The following is a 26,128-nucleotide window of genomic DNA, read 5'->3' as shown; positions in this document are numbered from 1 at the left end:
TCACTCACAGTCTGTTCTGTGACTTGAGCTACTTAGCGGTTGTGGCTACCGCTAAGTAGCTAGCTAGCTCTTTTGCGTCTGTCATGATGTAAATTTATTGCCAGCTGGCTAGGAAACGTTGGCCTTCGCCTCTGGCTCACTTCCGTTGTCAACCCATACAATATTAGTATACTGTATCTGTGCAACAAGGCTTGGATAAAATATACTGCTCAAAAAAATAAAGGGAACACTTAACCAACACAATATAACATCAAGTAAATCAAACTTCTGTGAAATCAAACTGTCCACTTAGGAAGCAACACTGATTGACCCGACGAGGGTCCCCGTTGTCAATCAGTGTTGCTTCCTAAGTGGACAGTTTGATTTCACAGAAGTTTGATTTACTTAGAGTTATATTGTGATGTTTAAGTGTTCCCTTTATTTTTTTGAGCAGTGTATTGCATTTTCTTCTGTACTTTCCCATAATGATGTCGGCCTTAAATTTAATTCATAATGATCTTAAAAAAGCCTTAAATTTGAGTTGGTGAAACCTGCAGCAACCCTGTTTACCTGTCTGTCCGATGTTTTGACCCTCACCTGTGAAGATCCAGTCATCACCACATAGACCAGGGACCTTAGTGTGGTCTAGAGGGATGTTTGTGGCAGCATCTCCTCATAGCCAGGACCAGTTTGATGCACCAAACAACCTCACCATAGGCGTAGAAAGCGGGAGGGGTCCCCCCCACTCAACCCCCTCCACCCCCCAATATTGAAGAGAGACACATTCGTCCCCCCCAATAATTTCACCTCAGTTGCGAAGAATTTTAAAATCTTCCACTCGCATGCTTTTATTTTGAAGGCCCACACAGCGCATTAGCAGAGCGCTTCCTTCCCCCCCTCTGAACAGCTCAGAATAAAGGCAGCAGCAGACAGGGTCAGAGAAAGTCAGTTTGAATAAGGTAAACGATCTGTCAGGAATTTTGCCATGAATATCGCTCGTTTATAACATCTTGTCAGTTTATTTTCATATATAGAACTAAATCTTTTTGGTTAAGCTGTCTTAATTCTGGAATAGTCACATGTCCAAAATTGTACTGCTAACTTTGTTTAAAAGTTAGCTAGTCTAGTCACAATGATTTAGAATGAGACTGAAAAAGCAGCGAAATTAGCCTTTTTATTATTTAAAGTGAGCAACACCTGATCATACTTGACCACTTAACGTGTATTTATGTATTATGTTATATTATTTAGATATTTAGGAGAACAGCAGTGCTAGAATGATGTTGAAGAAAGGTGAAGAAGCTCTGGTGAGGTCTTCATTTAGTGTAGTGAAATATGTATGAACAGTTTTTAATTTTAAATAAGCTAAATTATTTTATTATGAGAGGAGCAGATCAGGAATAGGAGAGCCAGGAGGAGTTTCAGAGTGTGAATATATAAAAATTATATTAATTAATTACATTAATTATATAAAAATTATATTAATTACATGAGACAATAAGAAAAGTGCTTGAGGAGAGGTTTAAAAATAAATTAGTGGAAAATTTTGGATAGTAAATAGAGTTGAGATGTATAATGTATACATCTGAAAATGAAGTCGTTTAAATTCTCATTCTGTATGATAAAAACATACTTTTTATATTTAGTTCACATTCTGATCCTGTAAATGACTGTAGTGTCTGTTGTAAATCCATGAGTCCATGCAGGAACACCAGGTTGCAGAGAGTCAGAGGGAGGCAGAGACAGAAACGCATATCTGTAGATATTTTTAATTAAATGTTTGCGGCTAAAATGACAGGAGAATAAAAACATTTAGGCTTTTTGCTTCAGTGTTTTTTATGGATCATGTTTGGTAAGTTACTGAATGCAGGGCTGGAAAGTGATACTGAGTTAACAGTGAGGAGCTAAGGTGTCAGACATAAAAAGTATAATTTTTATTTATTTTGTAGATCAAACTGTTGCACTGATGTAGAGAGTTGTTCAAGAAGAACAAAACTTGTTTTATAGATTTTATTTTTGTTGGTCAAACGGCTGTATTGAGTTTAAAACTGCCGAGTCCTATTTTATTATTTGTTTTTTACTTTGGTTTTGGAAAGAAGTAGAACCAGTTCAACTGCAAGTCAATTTATATCAGTGCATTTTGACCAATAATCAAATGTCTTTTGACCAATAAGATATATCAGAATCTGGTGGCCTGTCTGTGCTACCAGAGTATGTAGCATGCTAGTTGTGAGGCAAATGCTAAAGTGAGTGTTCATCCTGGAATCCTGATTATTGGATTGTAAATAGTAACAATAGTGTTAGAATACTTGTTACTGAATCAAGGGTCAGATTAGAGTAACGCATTACTGATGTGTTGATGGCATAATTGTTTGACATTTCTGCTCAAAATATTTACTGATCTGTCAGGTTTCCGATATGCGCCCCCCCCAATGACTGACTCGTTCCTGCGCCCTTGCCTAGAACACTAAAAGGCAATACCTATTCTTACTTAAATTAGATTTCTATGCTTTACTCAAGTCTCACTAAATTGTTTATTCAACTCAAGTAATGTGAGCAATGTACATGTTTGGCCTGAGAAAAGTACAAGACTACGTTATTTTGAGTAAACTGGATTTGACTATTTTTGTCACTGGAGTGAATGCTTCAGCTCAGCGGTGCGCATGCGCAGTAAAGTGCGGGAAGCTTCCATTGGAAGAAACAGAGCTTCTTTAAAGGTGAGTTATTCGTCTTCAGTATATTTTCATGTGCCATGTATGCCTTTACTACTCGCATATATGGTTACAGGTTAATTTTTCTTTGAAAAGATTACGCATAAAAGTCTTTGCAGGCTAATATGCTAATGTTAGCATTGGCTCATGGGTCCAACATTAGCTAAAACTGCCACGCCTTTTACTTGAGAGCCTTTAATATTTTTGTCCATTGTTGTGGAAAAAAACTTACCAAGCACTGTTCAGGTAAAATCACTCAATCAGGTTTATTTATGAATTATGCACAATACAGAGAGCTTGTAGGACAATCAATCACGAAGCAATTCTGGATGGAAAGCTCTGCCAGGCAGAGACAACACATGAGTCTTTTACACACATTAAAGTTCATTTTAAATTGACTTCTCTTATGTCTAGAAGAATGAATTTATAAACTCTTAAACATCCATAGGAGTCAAACAACTAAGAATGATCATAATTAAGCTACCGAATTTCATGTGTTTTCTAGAAAACCCAACAAAACAAAAAAATTACATTAGTGCAGTGAAGGTATAGATAAGTGTCCGTTCAAAACCCAACAAGAAAGCGCAGATTTTCCATCTGGAAAGTAGGTAAAGCGTAGAAGCAGGAACAATGATCACCTGCTCAGGAGGATTTGTTACCTCCTGTCATAAAAGTATAAATCTTCACTCTCTGCTTCGGTCACTCGACAGTGGACCAGCAATAGTTCTTTGAGTGGAGAGCCTTTCAGAAACATCTAAACTAGCTGTTGCTCTGGACGTTGTCCTCTTTGGTGTCAAAAGTTGAAGTACTTGATACTTGGTAGAGTGAAGTTTTGCTGTTGTTTCAGATTTAAAGTTGTGATCTAGATGGACATTACAGACAGGTCGTCCTTCACAGTGGTTGATGGGAATTCAGGTTGTTCCTTCCTTCTCGCCCCTCTCCCGCACTCGGTCTCGGCGTTGCTGCAGCCAAATCCTCCCCCGTCTCTCTCCTCTGGCTTCCTGTCAGTCCAACTGGTTCTGGTGTTGGATCTTTAGGTTGTCCAGATCGTCCCTCAGGAAATGTCCATGTTGTCCACAGATGAAACAAGCGTCAACAGTTCAGAGTCGTCTTCTCTCACAGCTCTGAAGCATGTTTAGCTTTTGTTCCTCTACGCTGATACTGGACAGCAGACCAGTGGAGGTTGTTAAAGCTCAGTCTCACAGTTTTCAGTCCAAATGCCCAACAGGAGACTGACAGTTGTCCCCTGGAGGTGATGGAGGTCTTTTCTGTCTTCTTGATCCTCCAGATCTTCTCGATCGTTTTCATCGGCTGGTTTGTAGGAGGGACATCATCTGGTCCATGGGAGGACAGATGGAGGAGTTGAGGTCAGAGGTCAGGTGCACCGCGCGAGGCTCAGACAGAGAGAAAGAGAAAAAGCAAATAGAAATCGATTAGGGTTTGTTTTGTCATTTTCCTTGTTGTTTTCTATACATATATATTTATGAATCTTATTTTAACCTTTTACGTGATCATATAGTTTTAGTCATTTATTATCCATCCAGTATTATGGCTCCTGTTTGTGGAACAGTTTGTTATTTCCAATAAAGGTCTTTAGGATTCCAAAAAGGTTTGGTTCCCTCAATTTAGAAAACTCAAGGAATCACCTGCCTTATTTACCTTCCCTATGACTCGTGTTTAGTCAGAATGCTGGATTTGGGGAGGAGCACTCTATGCATGGTCAGTAGTTTCCGAGTGTCTTAACATCGGTGGTCTTCATCTCCTCCTTTGGCCAGCTGATTATTCCTGCAGGGTCTCTGATTACTCTGGTGAGTAGCTGTTTATCGCACGGATCTTGTTCTTGCCTTTAAGCTGGCTTCTCAGGACTTGCCTCATTCGTTGGAGGTACGAGGGGTGCCCAAAAGTTTCCAGAATGACGCTGCTGCACATGCAGTTTTCGTAGAACACGATTCTGCCTCTAGGTATTTGTTCAACCACGCCTTCTCAATCAGTGTGTCAAGGGTGCAAGTTTTGATTCCCTAAAAAGTATATATGTGTCACTAATTAGATCAAGAATAGATTATGGGAGTGTGGTGTATGGATCAGCAGCCAAAACTAGGTTTAAAAAGTTAGATGTGATTCAAGCCAGAGCAATGAGAATTTGTTTAGGGGCAGTTAAATCAACGCCAGTATGTGCTTTACAAGTAGAGTCAGGAGAAATGCCGTTATGCATTAGAAGACAGCAGCTAATGGTCAATTATTGGATAAGTTTAAAAGGACATAATGCAGATCACCCGGTTAAGAAAGTATTAGAAAAGTGTTGGGAAAGAGGAAAGAAACAAATTGATAGCTTTGGGTGGGTTGGGGATGATGGAGCGAAAATTTGTAATGTATATTATAAGGAATTTAGTCCAACTGTATTGTGGCCTGTGAGACCTACATGGACCTGGAAATATATTAATGTAGACAGAACACTAACAAATATTAAGAAAAGAAACACATTAGATATTTGCCAAGAATTTTATAATCAAATGCAGAATAAATATAATGATTACTTGCAAATTTATACTGATGGGTCAAAAGACCCTAAAAGTGAAGCAACCAGTATAGCTGTAGTGATTCCTGAATTAAAGATTAATATTTCAAAAAGAACATCTGATTATTTGAGTGTATTCGCAGTGGAATTGTGTGCTATTTTTGTAGCTTTAGAATGGGTGGAGGAAACTAATGGGAATAAAATAATAGTTTGTAGTGATTCTCTATCTGCGTTGATGAGTATCGGAAAGGGACGCACAAAAAATCATCAAAATATTCTATATGAGATTATGGCGGTTCATCATAGGATATGTGAACAAAATAAAAATGTTATATTATTCTGGACTCCTGGACATGTAGGTGTTATAGGGAATGAAAGAGCAGACAGGCTGGCTAAGGAGATGATTAAAAAAGATGATATTGACATGCAAATAAAGTTATCTAAATCTGAAGGTAAAAGTATAATTTGGAAAGAAAGCAAAAAGACATGGGAAGCTAGGTGGGTAAATGAAATAAATGGTAGACATTTATTTAGGATACAAAATACAATCGATGTAGAAAGGATAAGAGGAATAAACAGGAGGGAGGAGGTAATTATAAATAGAATAAGAACCGGGCATAGTTTCCTAAATGGAACTCTTTAAGATGGGGAAACACCTTACTGGTTTATGTAGATGGTGTGGTGATGTAGAATCAGTGGAACATGTTTTGATCAAATGTAGAAAGTATGAAAGCCAAAGAAGATTATTAAAAATGGAACTAGGTGTTAGTAGGGAATTGGTATTTGAGAAGGTGATCGACCAATTGTATTGGTCGATCACCAATACTACTGAACTGATACTACTGAATAGTATTGAGGGGAAAAAGAAGATTTTTCGTTTTTTAAAAACACTGGGATCTTTAAGAGAATTTGAGGAGTAGTTGGTAGGAGTCAATAGAGGGCAGTAGTGCAACATAAATGGATGCAAGCTGCCGTTAAAACCTATAAGAAGAAGAAGAATCAGTGTGCCAAGCGGCGTTGATGTGGAAGGTTTCATTTACCCGCAGTGAATTTTCTTGTAAGAGCTGTTTTGTCCAGCCGTCGTTTTTCTTCATGGAGAATTTCTATGAGCAGCGCGCGGCTCATAGAACTTCTCCATGAAGAAAAACGACGGCTGGACAAAACAGCTCTTACAAGAAAATTCACTGCGGGTAGATGAAACCTTCCACATCAACGCCGCTTGGCACACTGATAGAGAAGGCGTGGTTGAACAAATACCTAGCGGCAGAATCGTGTACTACGAAAACTGCGCGTGCAGCAGCGTCATTCTGGAAACTTTTGGGTACCCCCTCTTATTTGGCTGTGACTCCTTTCCTCGTGACCTCATTCAGGTTGCCATTTGCTTGTGGTATTCCCAGGTACTTGTAACTGTCCTCTATGTCTGCTATTGTTCCTTCTCGGAGTGAGACCCCTTCTGTGTGGATGACGTTCCCTCCATCCGCCACAGTTCTCTAGTCTGAATGACATCCCAATGTCAGTGCTGTAGGTCCTGGTGGTGCGGATCAGTGAGTCGATGTCTCGCTCGCTCTTGGCGTACAGCTTGATGCCATCCATGTAGAGGAGGAGACTTTTGGTGGCTGCATTCTTGAGTCGGTATCCGTGGCCAGTCTGGTTGAAGTTTGGAGCCATCCCGTTCTTCCAAACAGCGATGGTGCTCAGAGGGGCTTTCCTCCCCCATTGCTCCTTCCCACCTGCCTCACCCGGAGAGCCAGGCCGCTGCTGCTGGGACCTCTGTCTGTGGAGCGTCGACTCCTTCGTCCAAAGAGGCGCAGGCGATTCTTCTTTGTGGCTGTGTCCTTGAGCTACAGGCGTGTCACCTGTAGCTCTGTATGTTTTTCTTCTTGTAGCCACCATTCGGATCACAGCCACGAGGGGGCATCTGCCTGCGCCTGCTTACCAGCAGGTTTCTGGAGGTCCATATGGTGGCTAGGGTGAGCCACATCTCCATGAGGCCCTTTTTTATGTTTTCCGGTGGCTCACCCCGTGCAGCACTAGCTGCGTGTCGAGGACCTCCCTTGCTGGCAAGTATGGGAATTGCAAGGAGCCGGCCTTTTCCCACAGGTCCACAGCAGCGCTGCACTCCCACAGAAGGTGCCTCACCGACTCCGGGTCGGGGGCATATGTTGCGGGAGTGCATGACGGCTCTGACCGGGAGGATCCCATGAGCCACCATCCTGGAGTCTGTTTGGAAGGACTGGATGGCTCACGTTGATGATTTAGCTGAGGGGATTCAGACCTATGCAGAACAGCAGTGGGGGCAGAGAGTTTCCTGGAAAGAATTATGATTCTTTCCAGAGTTTTTGATTTCTGCCCCATTTGATTAACACTTGTGCAAGTGGTTTGCAGTTGCAGGTTTTTTATTTTATTTGTATTTTTTTATATATATACTGCAAACTGCACAATTGGTTTGCAGTTACAGTTTTTTATCCATCCATCCATTTTCTTACACCCTTGTCCCTTAGTGGGGTCGGGAGGGTTGCTGGTGCCTATCTCCAGCTAACGTTCCGGGCAAGAGGCGGGGTCACCCTGGACAGGTCGCCAGTCTGTTGCAGGGCAGTTTTTTATTTATTCCATCCATCCATCCTTTTTCTTTACACCCTTGTCCCTTAGTGGGGCCCGGAGGGTTGCTGGTGCCTATCTCCAGCTAACGTTCCGGACGAGAGGCGGGGTCACCCTGGACAGGTCGCCAGTCTGTCGCAGGGCAGTTTTTTTATTTATTTATTTAAATATATACTGCAAACCACTTGCACAATTGGTTTGCAGTTGCAGTTTTGTTTTTTTATTTTATTTTTTTATTTATATATAATGCAAACTGCAAACCACTTGCACAAGTGTCCACTGCTGTTCTGCATCTGAACCCCCTCAGCCAAATCACCAACAAGACTGGCTACGGATACCGACTCAAGAAGGGGGCCACCATTAATGTTACCCTAACCCTCCTCTACATGGATGACATTAAGCTGTACGCCAAGAGAGAGCGAGACATGGACTCACTAATACACACCACCAGGATCTACAGCACTGACATTGGGATGTTATTCGGACTAGAGAAGTGTGGTCGGATGGAGGGAAGGTCGTCCACACAGAAGGGGTCTCACTCCCAGAAGGAACAATAGCAGACATTGAGGACAGCTACAAGTACCTGGGAATACCACAAGCAAATGGCAACCTGAATGAGGTCACAAGGAAAGGAGCCACAGCCAAATACCTCCAACGAATAAGTCAAGTCCTGAGAAGCCAGCTCAATAGCAAGAACAAGATCAGTGCAATAAACAGCTACGCCTTACCAGTAATCAGAGACCCTGCAGGAATGTATAGAATGGATTGAATGATGAGTTCAAAAAAGTAGAAATATAAACCAGCTTAAAAAACTGATTAAAAAGCTTATTGCAAAATGGAGCTTATTGCAAAATGTTCTATAAGATGACTGTTTTAAAGTCTGTAAATACTATTGATGATATAAATACTTTTTAAATAATGGGACATCTTTAAATGTCATGTAAAATGGAAACAAGTTGTCTCATTTTTATGTTTTGACAGTTAATTGATTATAAATTGATAAGTATGAAAGGGGCAGGACATTATAAGATATTACATCTTCTACCTGCTCCTTTTCAAACAGAAAATATAAAATTTGCTTGTCACTTGGGCATAATAATTTGTTTTACCTCTTATTTCTGTAGTCTGTTTTATTCTATTTTATTTTTTTCTTTCTTGATTGTCTTTTCTGTCTGTTAGAAATAAAAATAAATACATAAATAAATAATTAGCTGGCCAAAGGAGGAGATGAACACCACGGATGTTAAGACTCAGAAGCTACTAACCATGCATGGAGGGTCCCACCCCAAATCCAGCACCCTGAGACTAGCCGCAAGGAAAGAGGCAGAGGACTAGTGAGTATGAGAGCCACAGTCCAGGATGAAACATCCAAGATCCATAAATACACCAAGGACAAGGTCTCAACAGACAATGTGCTCAATAAAAGTCTCAGACAATGGGGAACAGAGGATGAGGTGCTGGAGGTACCATGATGAAAGGACAAGCCCCTACATGGGATGAACCACCGACAAATAACTGAAGTGGCTGATATCAGGAAATCCTACCAATGGCTGGAAAAAGCTGGACTCACTCAAGGACAACACAGAGGCTCTTATCCTGGCTGCACAGGAACAGGCCCTAAACACCAGAGCAATAGAGGCTCAGATCTACCACACCAGACAAGACCCAAGGTGTAGATTGTTCAAGGAGGCCCCTGAGACAGACCAGCACATAACAGCAGGGGGGCAAGATGCTGGCAGGGAAAGCGTACATGGAACAACATAACCAAGTGGCAGCCATAGTGTACAGGAACATCTGCAAAATATGGACTGGAAGATCAAAGTGGGGAACACCCCCAAAGGTGGTGGAGAATAACCGAGCTAAGATCCTGTGGGACTTCCAGATCCAGACAGACAAAATGGTAATGGAGAACCAACCGGACATTGTGGTGGTGGATAAACAACAGAGGAAAGCCGTTGTGGTGGATGTAGCAATACCAAGTGACTACAACATCAGGAAAAAGGAGCATGAGAAATTGGAGAAATACCAAGGCCTCAGGGAGGAACTGGAAAAGACCTGGAAGGTGAAAACCACAGTACCATACCATCCCATACCAACTTTATTTATGAAGCACTTTATACACCAATAAATTGATTAAAAACAGAAGAAAACTGACCAGCAGTAGAAGGGTTAAGAAGACGATAGAACCGAGCTGCAGCGCATGCTTTAGTTTTAGCTTTAGCACAGGACAGCGTTATCTCAAATAAAACAGGCATATGGTCTGAAAATAATGAGTCACCAATCACTAAATTACAAACTGGTAGGCCATAAGATAAAACCAGATCAAGACTGTGACCATGCTCATGGATAGCACCAGTCAGACTGCACAAAATTAAAATAATCGGTTACATTAAGAAATGACTGAGCCATAGGTGAAGTAGGACGACAGACATGAATATTAAAATCACCAACAATGAGAACTTGGTCATACCTTGGCATGATATCAGCCAGGAAATCAGAAAAGTCATTTATAAAGTTTTTGTTGTACGGTTGTACTAGACCGCTGCACACAGCACAGTGAGAGCTGCCGAGTTCAAATAGGCTGATCTCAAAGCTACTAAACGAGGCCAGAGGCAACTGTTTACAAGTAAAACTGCTTTTAAAAACAGTCACTATACCTCCACCAGACCCTGACATCCTTGGAGCATTAAAATAGCTGCAGTTCCGCAGTACAAGTTCATTAAAAATGCTGGAGTCACCAAACCACTTGTCCATGATTCTGTTAATAAAACATCCAATCAATAAGAGGAAAAAAAAATCCCTAATGTCGAAAGTTTTATTTTTCAGCAACCTGGCATTTACCAAACTGATCCCGGCAGAAATCGGCGGGTCTACACCATCAGGTGGCGTCCGGTGCTCCCGGCAAAGAGGCCACAGGTTGCTAGGATTCACCCTGCGTCTACAGGGCCGAGGAGCGCAGGGACCTGTGGTAGTGCCTGTGGTCATCGGGGCCCTCGGGGCAGTCACCCCCAAACTGGAGCAGTGGCTAAAACAGATCCCAGGAACTGCATCAGACATCTCAGTCCGGAAATGTCAGGTTCTAGGCACAGCCAAGATACTGCGCAGAACCCTCAAGCTCCCAGGCCTCTGGTAGAGGACCCGAGCTCAGAGGATGAAAGAGTCCACCTGCGGAAGCGTGAGAAGGGAATTTATATAAATATGAATAAATATATATACACATTGTCTGAGTATCTCCAAGTAGGTTTGATTTTAACTAGCGTTTCACCATAGCAGTAAACTACATTATTTTTTTCTTATGTGCACAACTATCAAACGTTTCCCAAATACAATGTGACACCAACACTGAAACTGTGGGTTTCTGTAACAGTATATGTTGAGTAACTGAGGGAAATAACATAAACATACAATATTTAGGGCTCTCTAACAAGCACCATGATGTGAATTAGTGCTCACATCCCATAACTATTTCTAGCATTTGCAATGCTGCAACCACAAATTCCAAGATATTTTACAACAAAGATGATTACTACAGATCAACACAAAGTGCTGCATACCTGTAAAGTGTAAGGAAAATAAATTGCAAACTTTCTACCTTTCTGATAACAGAATTCCTTTAACTCAAGAATTAAAGCCAGTTCTTAGGAGTTTAAGATAAATGGTGTTTTTTTTCTCATTTCTCTGCTTAAACAGAATCAATGATTCTGCTTAAACATCTCTTTCTGTAAATATTTCTGTCTTTGTTCTGTAGCCTATACTTGGTATCACAAAACATTAGGCAATATCAATATCGAATAATGGTAACATTAGCCTAAATGCAGCCAGTGGCATGTGGGCTATAACTAGCATGTTGTCTTACATTGACTTCCTCCATTCAGTGTGCTAAACATGGTTAATAAATAAACAAAATAGCTAAAAAGCTTATTTTAGGAAAAAGCCTACTTTTAATGTGGGCAATAGTTACATTAGAAATGTTTGTGCTCTGCGTTTTGATTTATACTTTTGCCAAAGTAAAAATCAGAAGTTCACTTCGTGGCACTTGGTTACCAGTAAACACACTCATCTCTTAGCAACAGATTAGCAGCAAAAATTGTTATTGTTCGAAAAACATAGGATTTCTTCTGCTCTAACTTGGTTACCAGAAAACGCGATCATCTCTAAGCAACAGATTAACAGCGCAGCAACAAAAATTCTTATTGATAAAAAAATATGTTTCTCCCGCTCTTTTGAAATACCATTTATTTTACACTAACAAGAATTGTGCAGTTGGTCAATTTTGCAGAAAAGTAATTTTTTGTCATTAATGGCAAACAGGCTATATTAAACACACATTCAACTCAAAAGTAAAAATCTCGATTTATACTTCGTGGTAGTTCGTTACCAGAAAAAACCCCGCTTATCTCTTAAAACCAAATTAATAACAAGTAGTTTATAAAACAAAAGCTCTTTCGAAATAACGCTTACCTGATTAGATACAAGACATTTACCGTTGGCAAATTACGCTAAAGTAAATATCTGAAGTTCACTTCGTGGCTCTTGGTTACCAGTAAACACACTGATCTCTTAGCAACAGATTAGCAGCAAAAATTGTTATTGTTCGAAAAACATAGGATTTCTTCTGCTCTAACTTGGTTACCAGAAAACGCGATCATCTCTAAGCAACAGATTAACAGCGCAGCAACAAAAATTCTTATTGATAAAAAAATATAATGTTTCTCCCGCTCTTTTGAAATACCACTTATTTTACACTAAAGAATTGTGCAGTTGGTGAATTTTGCAGAAAAGTTATTTTTTTGTCATTAGCGGCTAGTAGGCTATACTAAACACACATTCAACTCAAAAGTAAAAATCTCGATTTATACTTCGTGGTAGTTCGTTACCAGAAAAAACCCCGCTTATCTCTTAAAACCAAATTAATAACAAGTAGTTTATAAAACAAAAGCTCTTTCGAAATAACGCTTACCTGATTAGATACAAGACATTTACCGTTGGCAAATTTCGCAAAAGTAAATATCTGAAGTTCACTTCGTGGCTCTTGGTTACCAGTAAACACACTCATCTCTTAGCAACAGATTAGCAGCAAAAATTGTTATTGTTCGAAAAACATAGGATTTCTTCTGCTCTCACAATGTGTGAGTTAACTGATTATAAACTGTACCAGCCCCAAGGTTTATAGTTAAGGTTTACATTGGAGCCGCCTGGGAGAGCGGCGCGCGTGATCCGCACCGAGTTGCAAAGATCCAGAGATGCACGAGGCGCTGCGACACGCTGCGAGCTCCGTGCTCAAGATAAATTAAAACAAATTCAATCATTTCCATTGGCATGATTTATCACTTCTCTTTTCATTTCTCTTTCTTTCTACAAAAAAACTGTATGATAAAAAGCTTTCAGGTTGGTGCTTTGGTCTCAGCTAAACCTTTTTTTTGAAGGAAAATTTTATTTACAAAGATTTCAAAATTCATTTTGTTTGTCGTTTTGTTAATTTATTTTGGATATTTGAAAGGCCTTCCAGTTGCAGTGTTAAATGTTCATTATAATTTTAAGTTTACTGATCTTTCAGATTGTGTTCTTGCATTATAATTTTCCCATTAACATTTATTACTTAAAAATGGTCTAAAAACAACAATAATATTGTTTATCAAAAATCAAAATTTGTTATTGTGACAGGTCTACACACATATGATTTATAGTGTAGTTAGTTTATTGCCATGGATGGCATAGTTACTTTGAAAGAGTAATTTGATCACTGAATGAAAAATTCATCCATCAGGTAGAAAATGTGCATCTCTTTTCCCTCCATCGTTTACGTTTGTGTCGCTGGTGTTACATATGAAACGTATCTCCCCAAGGAAAAAAGAAGAAAGCAACAATATGTGTTTTCTAAAAATAATCACAAATACTTAACTTGGATACGTAATTTTAATCTGATTATTGGATTGTAAATAGTAACACGTTAGATTACTCGTTACAAGGGGTCAGATTAGAGTAACAGTTGATGACACCATTGTTTGACATTTTTGCTCAAGCTATTTACGGATCTTTCAAGGCTCCGATATGTGTCCCCCCCAATGATAAACTTGTTCCTACGCCCTTGAACCTCACGTTTCATTAATTTGTAAACTAGACTTTAGACATGAATTTGTAGACTAAAAGCTCTCGGGGCATGGTGCAATCTCCTTTCTGTGCTGTTTAGAAAACCGGTGGGATCTTCTTATCTGCATCCATCAGGATGGTTCAGATTAAAATGTTCTTGTGAGAGCAGTGTTTCCCAATTATAGTCCCTGGGGATCACTGCCCTAGGTGTTTTCCTTGCACCATACACAAGTTGATGATTTCAAGGCTTTTGCAATACTTGATAGCATGCAGAGGATGTAATCGTTTGAGTTGAGTGTTCTGGAAAAGATGCATCTAAAATATGCATCTTTTTAAAACTGTCTTCCACATTTCACCCCTACCAATGAACATGATTCAGAATCGGAATTGACCAGGAACATCAAAATCAGAGCACCACCAGAACATTTTATACATAGCTATGAACGTTTTTTTTTTTTTTTTTTTTAAAAAGCCACCAAACTGACCAAAATAATTTGGAAATTCCTATTTTGAAATGATAAAAATAGCAGAAATCCTGTGCGAAGCTGTTCTATAACCAGCCACACCCTTTTCAACTGTTTCAACGCTGACTCCGCCCCCCCCACGTTAAGCCCCGCCCACCGATCCTCCGCGTCCCACTAAAGCGATTTCAGCTCCTGAAGGGATTCTTCCCCACGTTCACGGATGGCAACATGGCGACAGAGGTAAGACGAGCAAAGCTATGTTTCCTTTTCCTCTCCGCTCAGAAACGAGACTGTATTTTGTCACTTATCTATAAAAAATAAATACAAACAGACCCCCTCAATCCGCTGATCCGGTTAACGCGGTCAGTGAGGGCATCGGGTCTGCACACGGTCAAACTGATTTAACCGCACTTCCGGACAGAATAGAGCTACATAGTCTTCGTTTTTAGTCAAAACGACAGGAATTGTGTACGTGGTGAGGGCTAGAGCTTCGTCTGCGTGACGTGGGTCGGTACATTTATGAGAAACTTACGGTGTGAACCCGGTCGCCAACCCCCGCGATGTTAAGCTGTTTCGGTGAAAGCAGCTCTGTTTTCCTCCACTACTGTTGTTCCCTTTTAATCCGGTGACAGGCCACTGTCTGCCTGCTCTGCTCTGAAACACGCAGGGAAAGCGTTCAGCACCACGGACAGAAGCCACGCCACGCAGACCTCCAGCTGCCACTGGTTGGGAGGCCGGTTGTAATGTCTATCTAAGGCCCCCTTTTTTTTTGTTGTTGGTGTGTCTGCCTCATCTTGTTTCGATCTGTTTGTGAGATGTAGTGAAATGTTGCACCTCATCCCAGCCCGTAGAGGAAGATGGGAGACAATAACCCAGCCGTGGGTGTGTGGAGAAAGAGAGTACGTGGCTCTCCTCCAACAGCTCACCGGGCAGGAATGACTCCAGTCACAGACTGATCGATCATCACATCCTGTTTGCTCCTACCCTCTCGTCCAACGTCGGCTTCTGTTTGCACACACAGAGGAGCGAACAGAAGCTTGACGAGCTGCGCAGAGGGACAGATCTCTCTCTCTCTCTCCAGGCGCTCGCTAAGGACATGCGCCTCTTCACTGTCTTATTTTCTGTCCAACTCAGTTCCATAACCTGCAGGAGTTGAGGCACAGCGCATCTCTCGCCAACAAGGTGTTCATCCAGAGGGACTACAGCGAAGGGACCACATGCAAGTTTCAGACCAAGTTCCCGTCTGAGCTGGAGAGCAGGGTAAGGAGAGGATTTTCTGCTGCCTGGGTTCACTGGGATCCAGGAACATGTGAAGAGACACTAATTGTGGACATTCCTGGTAAAAAAAAAAAAATTACGAAAAGTCCACAAATTATTATTATTATTTTGAGAAAATCTACTTTTAATTTGAGTATATTTATGCAGATGAAGAAAAAGTCATGTTAAGAAATGTTATATTAGCTATGTTTCCCGTCCAGATTCTGCAGTTATTCATTTTCATTGATCAATATAGTTTTTTTTATTTAAAATTTGACGTTTTGCAGTTAATTTCATGTATTACAACAAGGTTAACGGGGCTTTTGGAAGAAAAAAGGCCTAAAGCATCACAGTAAGTCTGTACCTAAAATTATTCAATCCCCATTTCAAATGAGAGTTACTGGCAAAATTCAAACTAGTTCTCACACTTGCAATAATCAACTTACACAAGAATGGTTTAAATGTTTTTTTCCTTCTTGTTCTTCAAGCTTCTTCAACCACTTGAAGAGACTTCTGTGATAAAGCACACATTTACACACATGATGCAACATCTTCATTAAGGGCATCCAGAGTGCTGAAGATAAAACATTTTTTCTAAAACCTGGGCTGTAACATTGTGTTGCTTGTTAGAAATAAGTCTAGAGAATTGCCCAAAGAGTTTAGAGACAGTTGCACTGCAGAAGCAACGGAATGGGACACAAAGAGGCAGCAAAGGTTAAGAAATGTCCCTAGAATTAAACCTGGAATCACAGTTTAGGGGTTTAAAGTTAAAGGAACAGTGGAACAGTCTGTCCAGAAAGACGAAGCTATCAACGGATGCGAGAACACAGGAGGTGAAAAACTTTCTAGTGACTGAAAAATGACAGCGGGCACTGAAGTTTCAGTTTGACACACCAGTTCAGTGCTTCCTTTCTTACACAGTGACTGATCCGACACGTATTTACCCAAAATCTCCACTCAAGGGATGCTTTAGGAAATAATGCAGAATTGCCTAGTACTGGGATGTGGATATAAGTTGTAATGCACTGATACTAGATGTAGATGTATGATGTGTGCTGCTCATAGTCTGATGACATATGAGCAGTGAGGGTGCAAATGGCTGCATATCTCTCACACATTTTCCAATGTTTCTTACAACGTGTCTGCAGGTTGAACTGACTCTGTTTGAGGAGACTGTGAAGACGCTGAACAACTTCTATGCAGAAGCAGAAAAGATCGGAGGCCAGTCTTACCTGGAGGGCTGTCTGGCATGTGCCACGGCTTATCTCATCTTCCTCTGCATGGAGACTCGCTACGAGAAGGTCAGATTAACCCATTTTTAGGTCGATGTATTCTGGAGGTTTAGAATAATCAGACATAAACGCCAAACGGGTCCTTACCTTTTCTCGTACAATCTGTTTCTCAGGTGTTGAAGAAGATAGCAAAGTACATTCAAGAGCAGAACGAGAAGATCTACGCTCCCAGAGGTCTGCTCATTACTGATCCCATCGAAAGGGGAATGCGTGTTGTATCCTTGCTTGCAAGTATGCATGGATTTCCAGTTAGTATAGAGTGGGCACTCATGAGTAAGAAAACCACAGTTGGTTTGGTTGTATGAAGTACACTATTCAGCATTTAAAGTCAACTGAACTGCTTGTTCTTGCTATTAAGGTTATTGTTAAGGTTGCCCTATAAAGATGCGATTTGTTTCTTTTTTCTTCTGCATTTCTGCATGTAGGTGATAGAAATGTTCGTTTAGTTTGTCAGAAGTACGTTGGAGATTCTCAAAACCCTTGAGAATCTACTGTCAGCATGGAAGTAAAAACCTTAGGTTGAAATACTGTGTTTTGGTAATTTATTTATAGCAAAAGTAATGTGCCAAGCACTGAACCTTGTGGAACTCCCTTATGTAGGGAGAACCTACAAGAACAAACAGTCCAAGAATTGTTTGTTTACAAAATTATGTAAGATGTCCAATTAACATCCGGTGAGAAGTTGTATGAAAGTCTTTGAAGAAACTTAAATGTATAAAAACAGAGGAATGTGTCCACAAGAGCTTTTGTTGTACCCCTGATGAACATCCTAGCAACAAATCTCAAGCTACGTCACATTTTTTCGGTCCCTAACTACGTCCTCCAGATTGAGATATCCATCTACGAAGACCGAGGTTCCAGCGGCTCCAGCTCCAGCAGCAGTTCGGTGTCTGGCAGCACCGCTCGATGACTGGGCGCAGAGCTGTCCCTGCAGGAAAACTTAGGACAATAACAGCACTCACGTTCCAACAGCCTTCATTCACATCCCGTTCTTTTACATTCATACTGAGCACTTGCCAGCCTCCATGAAAATGTTTGTGACCTTGACCTGTCATCACACAGTCATTCCACAGTAGTCAAAACATGCACTTTAGCCATCTCAAAGATGCAAACACGTACCGATGCACCTCAGACAGGCCTCACCTCTCAATGTAACAGTAAGAAATCAAGATAAAGTAAGTCTCCCGACAAGGTACATATGTTGTTTTTTTTGCAGCACTTGACATGACACCAATGCAGTTTGCTGGCTAAAGAAAACCAAATTTATTCTTAATTGCTTTTATCTGTTGTAGCATTGGAACCAACTTGGGGAGGGGGGAATCCCTATTGGTTTTCAGAGATGATACTGTACCTTTAACATTAGACGAAATGTGACTACGTTTGCTCAATGGGACCGTTCGTTTACCTTCCTGTTTCTTTAAGAACCATCTTTTATGATCTACGAATGGATCTGTTGTCTACTTATACAGCTACAATTCCTCCGTCTTTTCTTTCTGCCCTCAAAACAAAACAAAAAGAAAGAAAGAGGTACCAAGCCAAGTAAAACCATACGCTTCACTAAACCTTTATACCTCAACTAACATCCAGAAGGTACACAACAAAGCCCAGATCCCTCACCGATTAGATGGCTTTTCTGAACTCATTCAAATCAACTCTTCACACGAGGAAAGGTTTTTTTTTAACGTCAGGTTTTCTGTTATTCAACCTGAAGACGGCTGTATTCAGTGTGACGCCACGCTAAAGTTCACTTGCCAAAAGCTCAGTTGACCAGGGTCGAGCATTTCTTCCTGTTTTACCTCTGATGTTTTCCACACTGCCTGAAAGCAGATGAATGTCAACCCACTCTAGTATATAATGTAGCATATCTTCTGTACTTTTCACTCTTACGCCTGCATTTCCTTCACTGGACATGGAGACGCCTGCAAAAATATGAGAACTACCCTGTTCTGTTTTAGCGAGAGAGGCAGACTCTTCCTAGGTTTAGATTATGCAAGGGCTCACTGTGAGTTATGTCTGGATGTAAGGAGAGAACGAACGAAGAAACGTCTTCCTAAATCTTACTTTGTCATTTTAAAAATACGCCTGCCCTTCCTTGACTCAAACTTCCAAAGAACCGTAACTGCCAAAAAAAAAGAAAAGAAAAAAAGAGGCTCATAAAGGTGAATGTCGCTTTTATTTTCATGATGTTTTCAGAAAGTACACGTTTTCATACTGCTTGTTTACTACATGTGGCATAAAGGTCAAACCAAAAGGTGTCAAATAAACTGTTTCATCACAGCTTTTGTTGTTGATCTTGTTATTTGTTTGCATTTTAATTGATTTTAATTTGTCAAATCATAATTAAACGGATGAGAAGTCAGTGAATCCAAGCAGCTTCTTGATAAGTTTTATATGATGTAATATCATCAAGACTAAAATAACAACAGGATGCTTAATATTAGTTTTGCAGGGCTTTCATTTGAATAGCATTGTTTTTGCTCTTTCAAAGCCGTGTGATTTAAAGACATTACCCAGAGCTGTCTAAAAGTAAAGAGTTCACTGTGAGTAAAAATACAAGTAATTAAGTTTGAATGCCCTCGAGATTTTGTCCTATTTGTAGATTTGAGTTTGTCTTCTCATTTTCTTCAAAAATACTTCAAAAAGACTTAAAAGTCTTTTACTTTTAAGTAAAAGTCACTGGGTGTTTAAATTCCCTTTTTCATATTCAATTAAAATAAAAGCAGAAAGTATAATCGGTAAAAGATGAATACATGAAGTAATAGCCAATATCTTCCATATTTAAAACACCAACTTGCCCTTCATTATCTTGAAAAATAGCATTTTTGCAAGTTAAATATTAGAATTTAGCATGGTATAAAAAAAAATCATAGTGTTATAGATTCAATGTCGAAAAAAGTCTGAATTAAATGTTAGTTAATAAGGCAAACAAAGCCAATCTTATTTAACTAAGGGAATGGGAAAGAGATGTGAAGGGTGCTGCAGCGGCCTCTTGTGGATCTAACTGAACGTGCATATTTAAAATATTAATCAGCATATCAAATCAAATATTAATGGCCAAGATCATGTTGTTGCTGTTACTAATCTGCTGTAAGGTCAGAAAATCACTCTTGTGTTATTCAATCAACCTTTATTCCAGACACAAGAAAGGTCCTTAGTAAAAATGGAGAAAAAACAAAGATAAATAAAAGGTTCTAAAAAAACCCCCAAACAAACAGCACATGATGTTGTTCGAGTCACAAATGGACGACAATGCCAGTGATTCCACAATCTTGAGGTAAATCTCATAATCTTATTATTCACCAGCCAGAAAAAATAAGTTTCCAATTCAAAGTAAATCTGAGCACAACAACATGGTCTCTTCTGTTGCATGTTTTTACTAAAACAGCTCACCCAGCAGTGTTTTCCCCTCATCATCTTTGACTCTGTCCATCAGTATGTGCAAAAAAAACTTAATCTACTTTAGCCTTACAGGCACATTTTATGATGATTACAGGCACATTTTATAAGACCCATTATTAACCAATACTGTTATTTTTTCCTCTTTATCTAATCTGTCTTGCGTTAATCAGGTGAAAAAACACTTTCATAATGAGTAGATCATCAACAAATGTAAAGAAGTGAAAGTATTAGTTATTATTAGTTAGCAATATTGAGCCTTTAATCTGTTTGATCTGATTTACTCTCAATACATGCTTTGATGCTTTAAACTGTGACAAACTGTTGATACGAAGTTCGCTGTGTGTGTTTATTATGTCTCCCACCACTCGTTACACGCCACCAAAGCCTTCAGGAAAGAACAGGTCACAGTTTCCGCATGCAGTCATTTCAGCTGAAACAAAACGGTAACACCCGGGCAGCAGGATGTCAAAGACTGCGAGCCTTTTTCAGTCGCTCTTTGGACTCTGGCTTGTGGAGCTTGATGAAAACTATGTTGTCAGATCTCTGTAGACAACTCTCACCTCAGATCTGCCAGCGCAAACAGCACCGTGACACACAAGAGTGAAAATGTGTCACAACGGGCCGCTTCAGAGGAGGCCACTGAAGAGCGGAGGCCATAGTGAAAAGATGCCAACGCTGCGTGGATGGAGAGAGACAGCAGAGGAGAACAACAAAAACAATGAAAGGGTGACACACCAATATATGGAGACAAAAGTCTAAAAAGTGGACTAAAGGAACTTAATTTTCTAAGCAAAACATCAACCACATTCACACTGGCCTTGTTTTGTTCTCTTACAACTAAAAAGCTAACATGCTAAATGTTTAAGCTTTTGTTTTCAGCTGCTACCAAAGTACACTGAACGATAAAGGTATTTAAAACCCTGCCGCACTTTCCAGGTTTGTTTTAAATTAAAAATTTTGAAAAATATTTTCTATTTTGCTCTTACTTAACTATTAAGTTATCTGTTGTGTTGATCTACTTCAAAGTTTGAGGTTGTAATCAGACAAAGTGGGAAGGTTTAAGGGATGTAAAGAGCTTTTCAAGGCTTTGCAAGAGAAGAAAGCTGAAGCAAAACAAAAAAGACAGACGTGCTGCGATTCCACAAAATGATAATCTGACCCAACATAGTGAAATAAAGCACTTTATTTAACAACTTTTTTGAAGCAGTAAAAATAAAAAGTTAGTGAAAATGAGGGAAATTAAAACAAAACTACTCATAGAGTAAGAAAACAAGATGGCCCTTTTAAAAGCACAGATCCACAGGGAAAGTATTCAAAGCCACACTCTCTCTGGTACATCACAGAAACCCTTTAATTGTTTTTCATGAGATTTTCCTCAAATACCTGCTGAAACAAACAAAAAAGTAGAATGTAAAGAAAAAAAAATAAAACAGATTAATTAGCTAAAAATATTTTCAGTATTTTTGTGTTTATTCGACTCACCTTCACAACGTCCATTCCTGACAGTAAAGCCGTTCCCACACTAAAAAAAGAAGAAAACCTTTAAAATCAAGACAAAATGGATTTTTCCCCTCATTCTGTTCCATCAAGGCAGTTTTATGAATGGCAACAAATTAAAGTGGAAGAGACCGAGATGTGTTGGTTAAATTCTTAAATTCACTTACAAGAGAGCTACACATGTTCACAAGTCATGCCGCGCGTCGGTGCCGTGTACCTGCGTGTCGTTGGCAAGCACAGCTGCGTCTCCGTCTCGGGGGTAGGCTACTTCCACCACAGAGTTCCTTTCTCCAGCCTCAAGGGCCCGAGTCATGGTGGTGCCGTCCGGCCAGGAGACCTCCAGGACTTTCGCCTCGTCTGTTCCTGGAAGTTACATGTGTTTAACAAAAAAAAAAAAAAGAAGTTGAGTGTCACTTAACCAGAAATTAAATCACAAAGTTAAAGGAAACAGTTATGCTAGCTGCTTTAGCCTGATCCCAGACTGCAAGGGAAGACTGGTGGATACAGCAGCTCAAAAAAAGCTTTTAGTTCTGCTTCTTGCAGAACATTGATAAGAAACTCAGTGTTTGGTCTTTAATTTCAGCAACAAGGAATATTGATCAATTTTCTCTTTTAATTTCTGGCAAGTTTAAGCAGTTTGGTTGAAACTTGTGTGTACGACAGGAGAGCATCGGTAGAACAGCAGCGCTAACGGTACCGTGCTCAATACACCTACACTAATAAAACCAACATATTTACTTGGATACTGTATTTCGTTTACAGGAATTGCTACAATTGTGTACTCGAGACCTTCCCAGTCAACATCTTCAGCAGTGTACCTAATCCAAAGTGGGCGACAGGCTCCATCTCACACAGGTACCCTGAGCCTCCGTCGATGATGCGTGTGAGAGACCCACTCTGAGCGGTGAAGACGGTAACCTTGGCACCGCGAGCAAACGCCCCAAACTGGGTACGAGGAATGACCCGGAGCCAATTGTTGGACGCACCCTGACGACAAGGATAATCGACTGTCAGCCTGACGGTGAGCCGCTTCAGGCCAGAAAGGAACAAACGTGCAAAAGACACACACCTGTTTGACCTTAAAGACTGAGATTGGCTGCTGGGCGCTCTCCCCATGAGCCAGCAGCAGATCCAGCTGTCCGTCCCCATCCAGGTCCGTCACAGTTCCACCTGTCAAACACACAGACTCCTTCTTTTTACTGTATTGGCATAATCTGGCATGTAGCTGCAGTTTATCTCGTGTATCGCTCAGAAACAGACGTCAAAGCTGAAATCCAAGACAACCGACCTGTTCCTCGCCCCTGCGGCTCCTCAGCATCTCCTACTTTAAGCTCATCGATCGAAGGGTCTGCATCAACTCTTCTTGACACCCTGCAGATAATCACAAACTGCTAAAAACAACCGATTTAAAAAAAAACCAAAACATCTCAGTTTACCTCTGAATTGCTAAATAAGTATGATTATGCGTTGTATTTGTGAAAATCTTGAAATGTAACCTGAACAGTCTGTTTGGTGCGTATCCTCTGTAGGCAATGTTGTTAAAGAACACCTCCAGCTCCTTGTCATTATCAAAGTCTGCAGCGATGACGGTGCGGATAGGGGACGGAGAAGCAAAATCTCCACTGGCAACGTCCTGTCCTCAAAAAATATAAAAAGTCTTAACTTTGTATGAGCCAAGATCTTAAAGATTTTTCCAAATGTTGTCCCTGTTTTTTTTGTTGCTTTTTTTCCACTTACGCGGAACTTGAAGTCGCTGGTCTGAAGGTAGAGTCTGTGTGGGCCATTCCAGTTGCCGTAGACAATGTCCGTCTTTCCGTCACCGTTGAAGTCAGCCAGAGCTACTCCCCTGCCGTGCTGGCCCCCGTCCTGCACACCTTTACTCAGGGAAACAGCAAAATTGAAGAATATTGGCCCTTTTTTGTATATAGGGGAAAAGGCTGAAGTGTAAAAACAAAAGCTGAAAAGTATAAAATGCAGAAAATATTGTTTTATACCCATCAGGTTAAATTTCATTTTCTTCTTTTTCAAGTTTTTTTTTCTTACCCGCCTGCTGGGCCATGTCCACAAAAGTCCCATCTCCGTTGTTCTTGAACAGGAAGTTGGCGCCGTTTTCGTTGTCGCAGAACACGTCAGACCTCATCTGGTTGAGGATTGGTCCAACAACCACACCGCGACCACCTGAAGAGTGCGGAGACCACCGTGAAGCTTTTAGCTCTGGTTATGATCATTTTATAAGAAGTGGCATGCTACCGGCTTTGCAGTTTCCTCCCTGACCTGTTAACTTGTTGACTCCAGCCTGAGCAGCGACGTCAGAGAGGGCAATGACTCCGTTGGACAGGTCACTGGCGCTCTCATCCATTTCCAAGAGGGCGTGTGGTCCGACCCCTCCTTGGGCGTAGTTCGCCACGTAGATGGAGTACCGACCTGTTCCCTGGAACACCCCATCAAGTTGAGTGGAACATTTTTTTTAAAAATAGAAAACAGATGAAAACCACAGAGAATCCCTGAGCAAAATACCTTTCTGTCGACACAAGCAACTGAACGTCCAGCCATTTGATTGGCGACGCCCCGGCGGACATTGAGTTCGTCGCTGAGCAGATCTTCATAGCGACCGTTGCGAAACTTGAAGAGCTTGTCTGAATATGTAGCCCGTCCTGCACAGACAGTCACTGAGTAAATATATTCGCAGAAAATTTGCATTTGCTGAGTTTGGTTGTGTTCGGGAAGTCACGTTTACCAGAGTAGGCGTTGTTGGTGTTGAGGAAATAGATCTCTTCACGTCCATCTCCGTCCACATCGCAGGCCGTCACTCCAATAGCATTTCCTGCCCTGTCCCTGAGTGCATAGTATGGGGAGTCTCTGTTGTCGAGGGCGATGTTTACCAGCTTGTTTTGGGTGCGGTCGTACTTCAGCACCAGATTCGGACCGTCGTATCTGAGAGAGAGAAGGAGAGGGAGAGAGAGAGAGAGAATGTATCAGGTGTTTGTTGTGCTCAAGTGTCATTCTCCCATCACCACACCTATCTCTACAAATATCACCACGTACCCGGCAACCACCACTTCTAGGTCTCCGTCACCGTCCACATCCGTCACAGCCATGCCGTAGTTGAGCTGTGTGGGGTTGTGCACGCTGTCAGGCGGCAGCATGGTCTCTGTTACGGCCTGGAACATAGGCTCAGAGTTCTGGCCATCGGACCGATGCCACACCGTGAGCAGGAGGAGCAGCACTCCTGAACCCAACATCACTAAAACCTGTCAGAAAGAAGGAAGCTCAGTTTAAAATTAGTGATTCTATTCCTTTGCTATTGGGATAAAGTAAACCAGTTATAATAGATTAGATTTGATTAATTGTCAAACAGCATTTTTAGCAGTATGAGATAAACAGAATTAATAGAACGCCAATGATGATGTGCTGTGATTTTATGCAATAAATTCAAGCAAAAAAGTACAAATTATGAAGAAAGAAGAAAAGCATCCATGAAATTGACAGACATAAGTTTACACATCTTTCTACAGCTTTGCATTCGTGATTTCTTTTAGTTGTTACATCATCTATTCAATTTTATTATTGAGTGAATGGAATAAAAAAAAGAAATTTAATTATTAAATAATTTAGTCATAATAAAGCTGTGCATTTCTGTTCAAGCCCCTTTTACTCCAACTTCCACACCCCTTTATAAAATGCCTTTAAAAGTCAGCTAAATAACAAATAGTGTGGATACTTTTGTAATGCGGTCGCAAACAAAGCAAATATTCTGCTACTCTCTTACCGCGTCAGTGAATAGAGATGCACAAATGTACTCCCCCTGCAGTGAGCTGTATGTTCACAACTCTGTGTTTCATCAAATGTGTTCAGCGCTATGCACCTTACACAACTGCAACATTTAACATTTATGAAACATCTTGTGTAACGTTTGCAAATCTGACCAATCATAGAGCACGTTTCTGAAGAGTAAATTATGTTTGTCCAATGGGTGTCCCGTATTTTTGTGGGCGCGACGTTTTGACCCCGGGTACGTTCCTTAACAGTCAGCCGGGAGACGATTCATTTGAAAGCGAGCGAGTCGATGGGTTTAATATGCGCTCACTGGCCACTTTTATAGGTACAGCTGTTCTATTGCTTGCTAGCAGAAACAGCGAATCCACCAATCACATACGCTGAGGGATGTAGATGTGACGCAGATGACTTGCTTAAGTTCAAAATGATAGAATAGGAAAGAAGGGGTATTGAAATGATGTAGTTTTTGTGTTTGAACCAGAGACACTGCTAAAGATCGTGTCAGAAACTGCTGATTCACTGTGGTTTTTATACACAAACCTCTCAGTG

At 40.7% G+C, this 26,128-nt stretch overlaps 2 protein-coding genes and 2 long non-coding RNA genes across 7 annotated transcripts; 2 read left to right on the top strand and 2 right to left on the bottom strand.

The window, feature by feature from the left end:
* The first annotated feature begins 2,302 nt into the window (after positions 1-2,302).
* On the top strand, positions 2,303-19,183 carry golga7ba (golgin A7 family, member Ba). Of its 2 annotated transcripts, none has more exons than XM_081605907.1 (5): positions 2,303-2,696; positions 15,492-15,617; positions 16,763-16,915; positions 17,020-17,121; positions 17,733-19,183. In XM_081605907.1, the coding sequence occupies exons 1-5, from the start codon at positions 2,643-2,645 to the stop codon at positions 17,814-17,816; spliced, it is 519 nt and encodes a 172-aa protein (XP_081462033.1). In that variant the 5' UTR covers positions 2,303-2,642; the 3' UTR covers positions 17,817-19,183. The 2 variants fall into 2 exon arrangements, with proteins under 2 accessions (XP_081462033.1, XP_008405198.1); XM_008406976.3 differs by lacking the exon at positions 2,303-2,696 and adding an exon at positions 14,481-14,597.
* On the top strand, positions 8,502-14,346 carry LOC145551366 (uncharacterized). The gene is made up of 2 exons (XR_014087170.1): positions 8,502-9,865; positions 10,630-14,346. It is a non-coding gene; the product is annotated as an uncharacterized LOC145551366 (long non-coding RNA).
* Positions 10,605-12,470, bottom strand: LOC145551365 (uncharacterized). Its single transcript, XR_014087168.1, has 2 exons — positions 12,265-12,470; positions 10,605-10,968 (listed from the first exon to the last, which is right to left on the bottom strand). It is a non-coding gene; the product is annotated as an uncharacterized LOC145551365 (long non-coding RNA).
* On the bottom strand, positions 19,061-25,725 carry crtac1a (cartilage acidic protein 1a). Of its 3 annotated transcripts, none has more exons than XM_008419104.3 (14): positions 25,572-25,725; positions 24,848-25,053; positions 24,540-24,736; positions 24,320-24,456; positions 24,077-24,233; positions 23,846-23,980; positions 23,540-23,676; positions 23,299-23,435; positions 23,091-23,173; positions 22,872-22,972; positions 22,621-22,789; positions 22,020-22,165; positions 21,788-21,827; positions 19,061-20,980 (listed from the first exon to the last, which is right to left on the bottom strand). In XM_008419104.3, the coding sequence occupies exons 2-14, from the start codon at positions 25,042-25,044 to the stop codon at positions 20,862-20,864; spliced, it is 1,755 nt and encodes a 584-aa protein (XP_008417326.1). In that variant the 5' UTR covers positions 25,045-25,053; positions 25,572-25,725; the 3' UTR covers positions 19,061-20,861. The 3 variants fall into 3 exon arrangements, with proteins under 3 accessions (XP_008417326.1, XP_017162380.1, XP_008425183.1); XM_017306891.2 differs by lacking the exon at positions 19,061-20,980 and adding an exon at positions 21,471-21,691 and having other exon boundaries at positions 25,572-25,724; XM_008426961.3 differs by lacking the exon at positions 19,061-20,980 and adding an exon at positions 21,471-21,688 and having other exon boundaries at positions 25,572-25,724.
* Positions 25,726-26,128: the final 403 nt, after the last annotated feature.

Source organism: Poecilia reticulata, chromosome 1 (assembly GCF_904066995.2).
Source record: "Poecilia reticulata chromosome 1, P_reticulata-male-v2, whole genome shotgun sequence".
NCBI classification, from domain to species: domain Eukaryota; kingdom Metazoa; phylum Chordata; class Actinopteri; order Cyprinodontiformes; family Poeciliidae; genus Poecilia; species Poecilia reticulata.
The sequence above is the reverse complement of the archived record's forward strand: the minus strand, read 5'-3'. Positions and strand labels throughout refer to the sequence as shown.

Excerpts from the sequence above, each read along its gene's own strand:
- golga7ba (XM_081605907.1), top strand. The coding sequence starts at position 2,643 with ATGCGCAGTAAAGTGCGGGAAGCTTCCATTGGAAGAAACAGAGCTTCT. Across the intron at positions 15,618-16,762 it reads CGTCTGAGCTGGAGAGCAGG|GTTGAACTGACTCTGTTTGA; the intron begins GTAAGGAGAGGA and ends ACGTGTCTGCAG. Across the intron at positions 16,916-17,019 it reads TGGAGACTCGCTACGAGAAG|GTGTTGAAGAAGATAGCAAA; the intron begins GTCAGATTAACC and ends TCTGTTTCTCAG.
- crtac1a (XM_008419104.3), bottom strand. The coding sequence starts at position 25,044 with ATGTTGGGTTCAGGAGTGCTGCTCCTCCTGCTCACGGTGTGGCATCGG. Across the intron at positions 23,436-23,539 it reads CCAGCGACTTCAAGTTCCGC|GACGTTGCCAGTGGAGATTT; the intron begins GTAAGTGGAAAA and ends TTTTGAGGACAG. Across the intron at positions 21,828-22,019 it reads TGCTTGCCAACGACACGCAG|TGTGGGAACGGCTTTACTGT; the intron begins GTACACGGCACC and ends TTCTTTTTTTAG.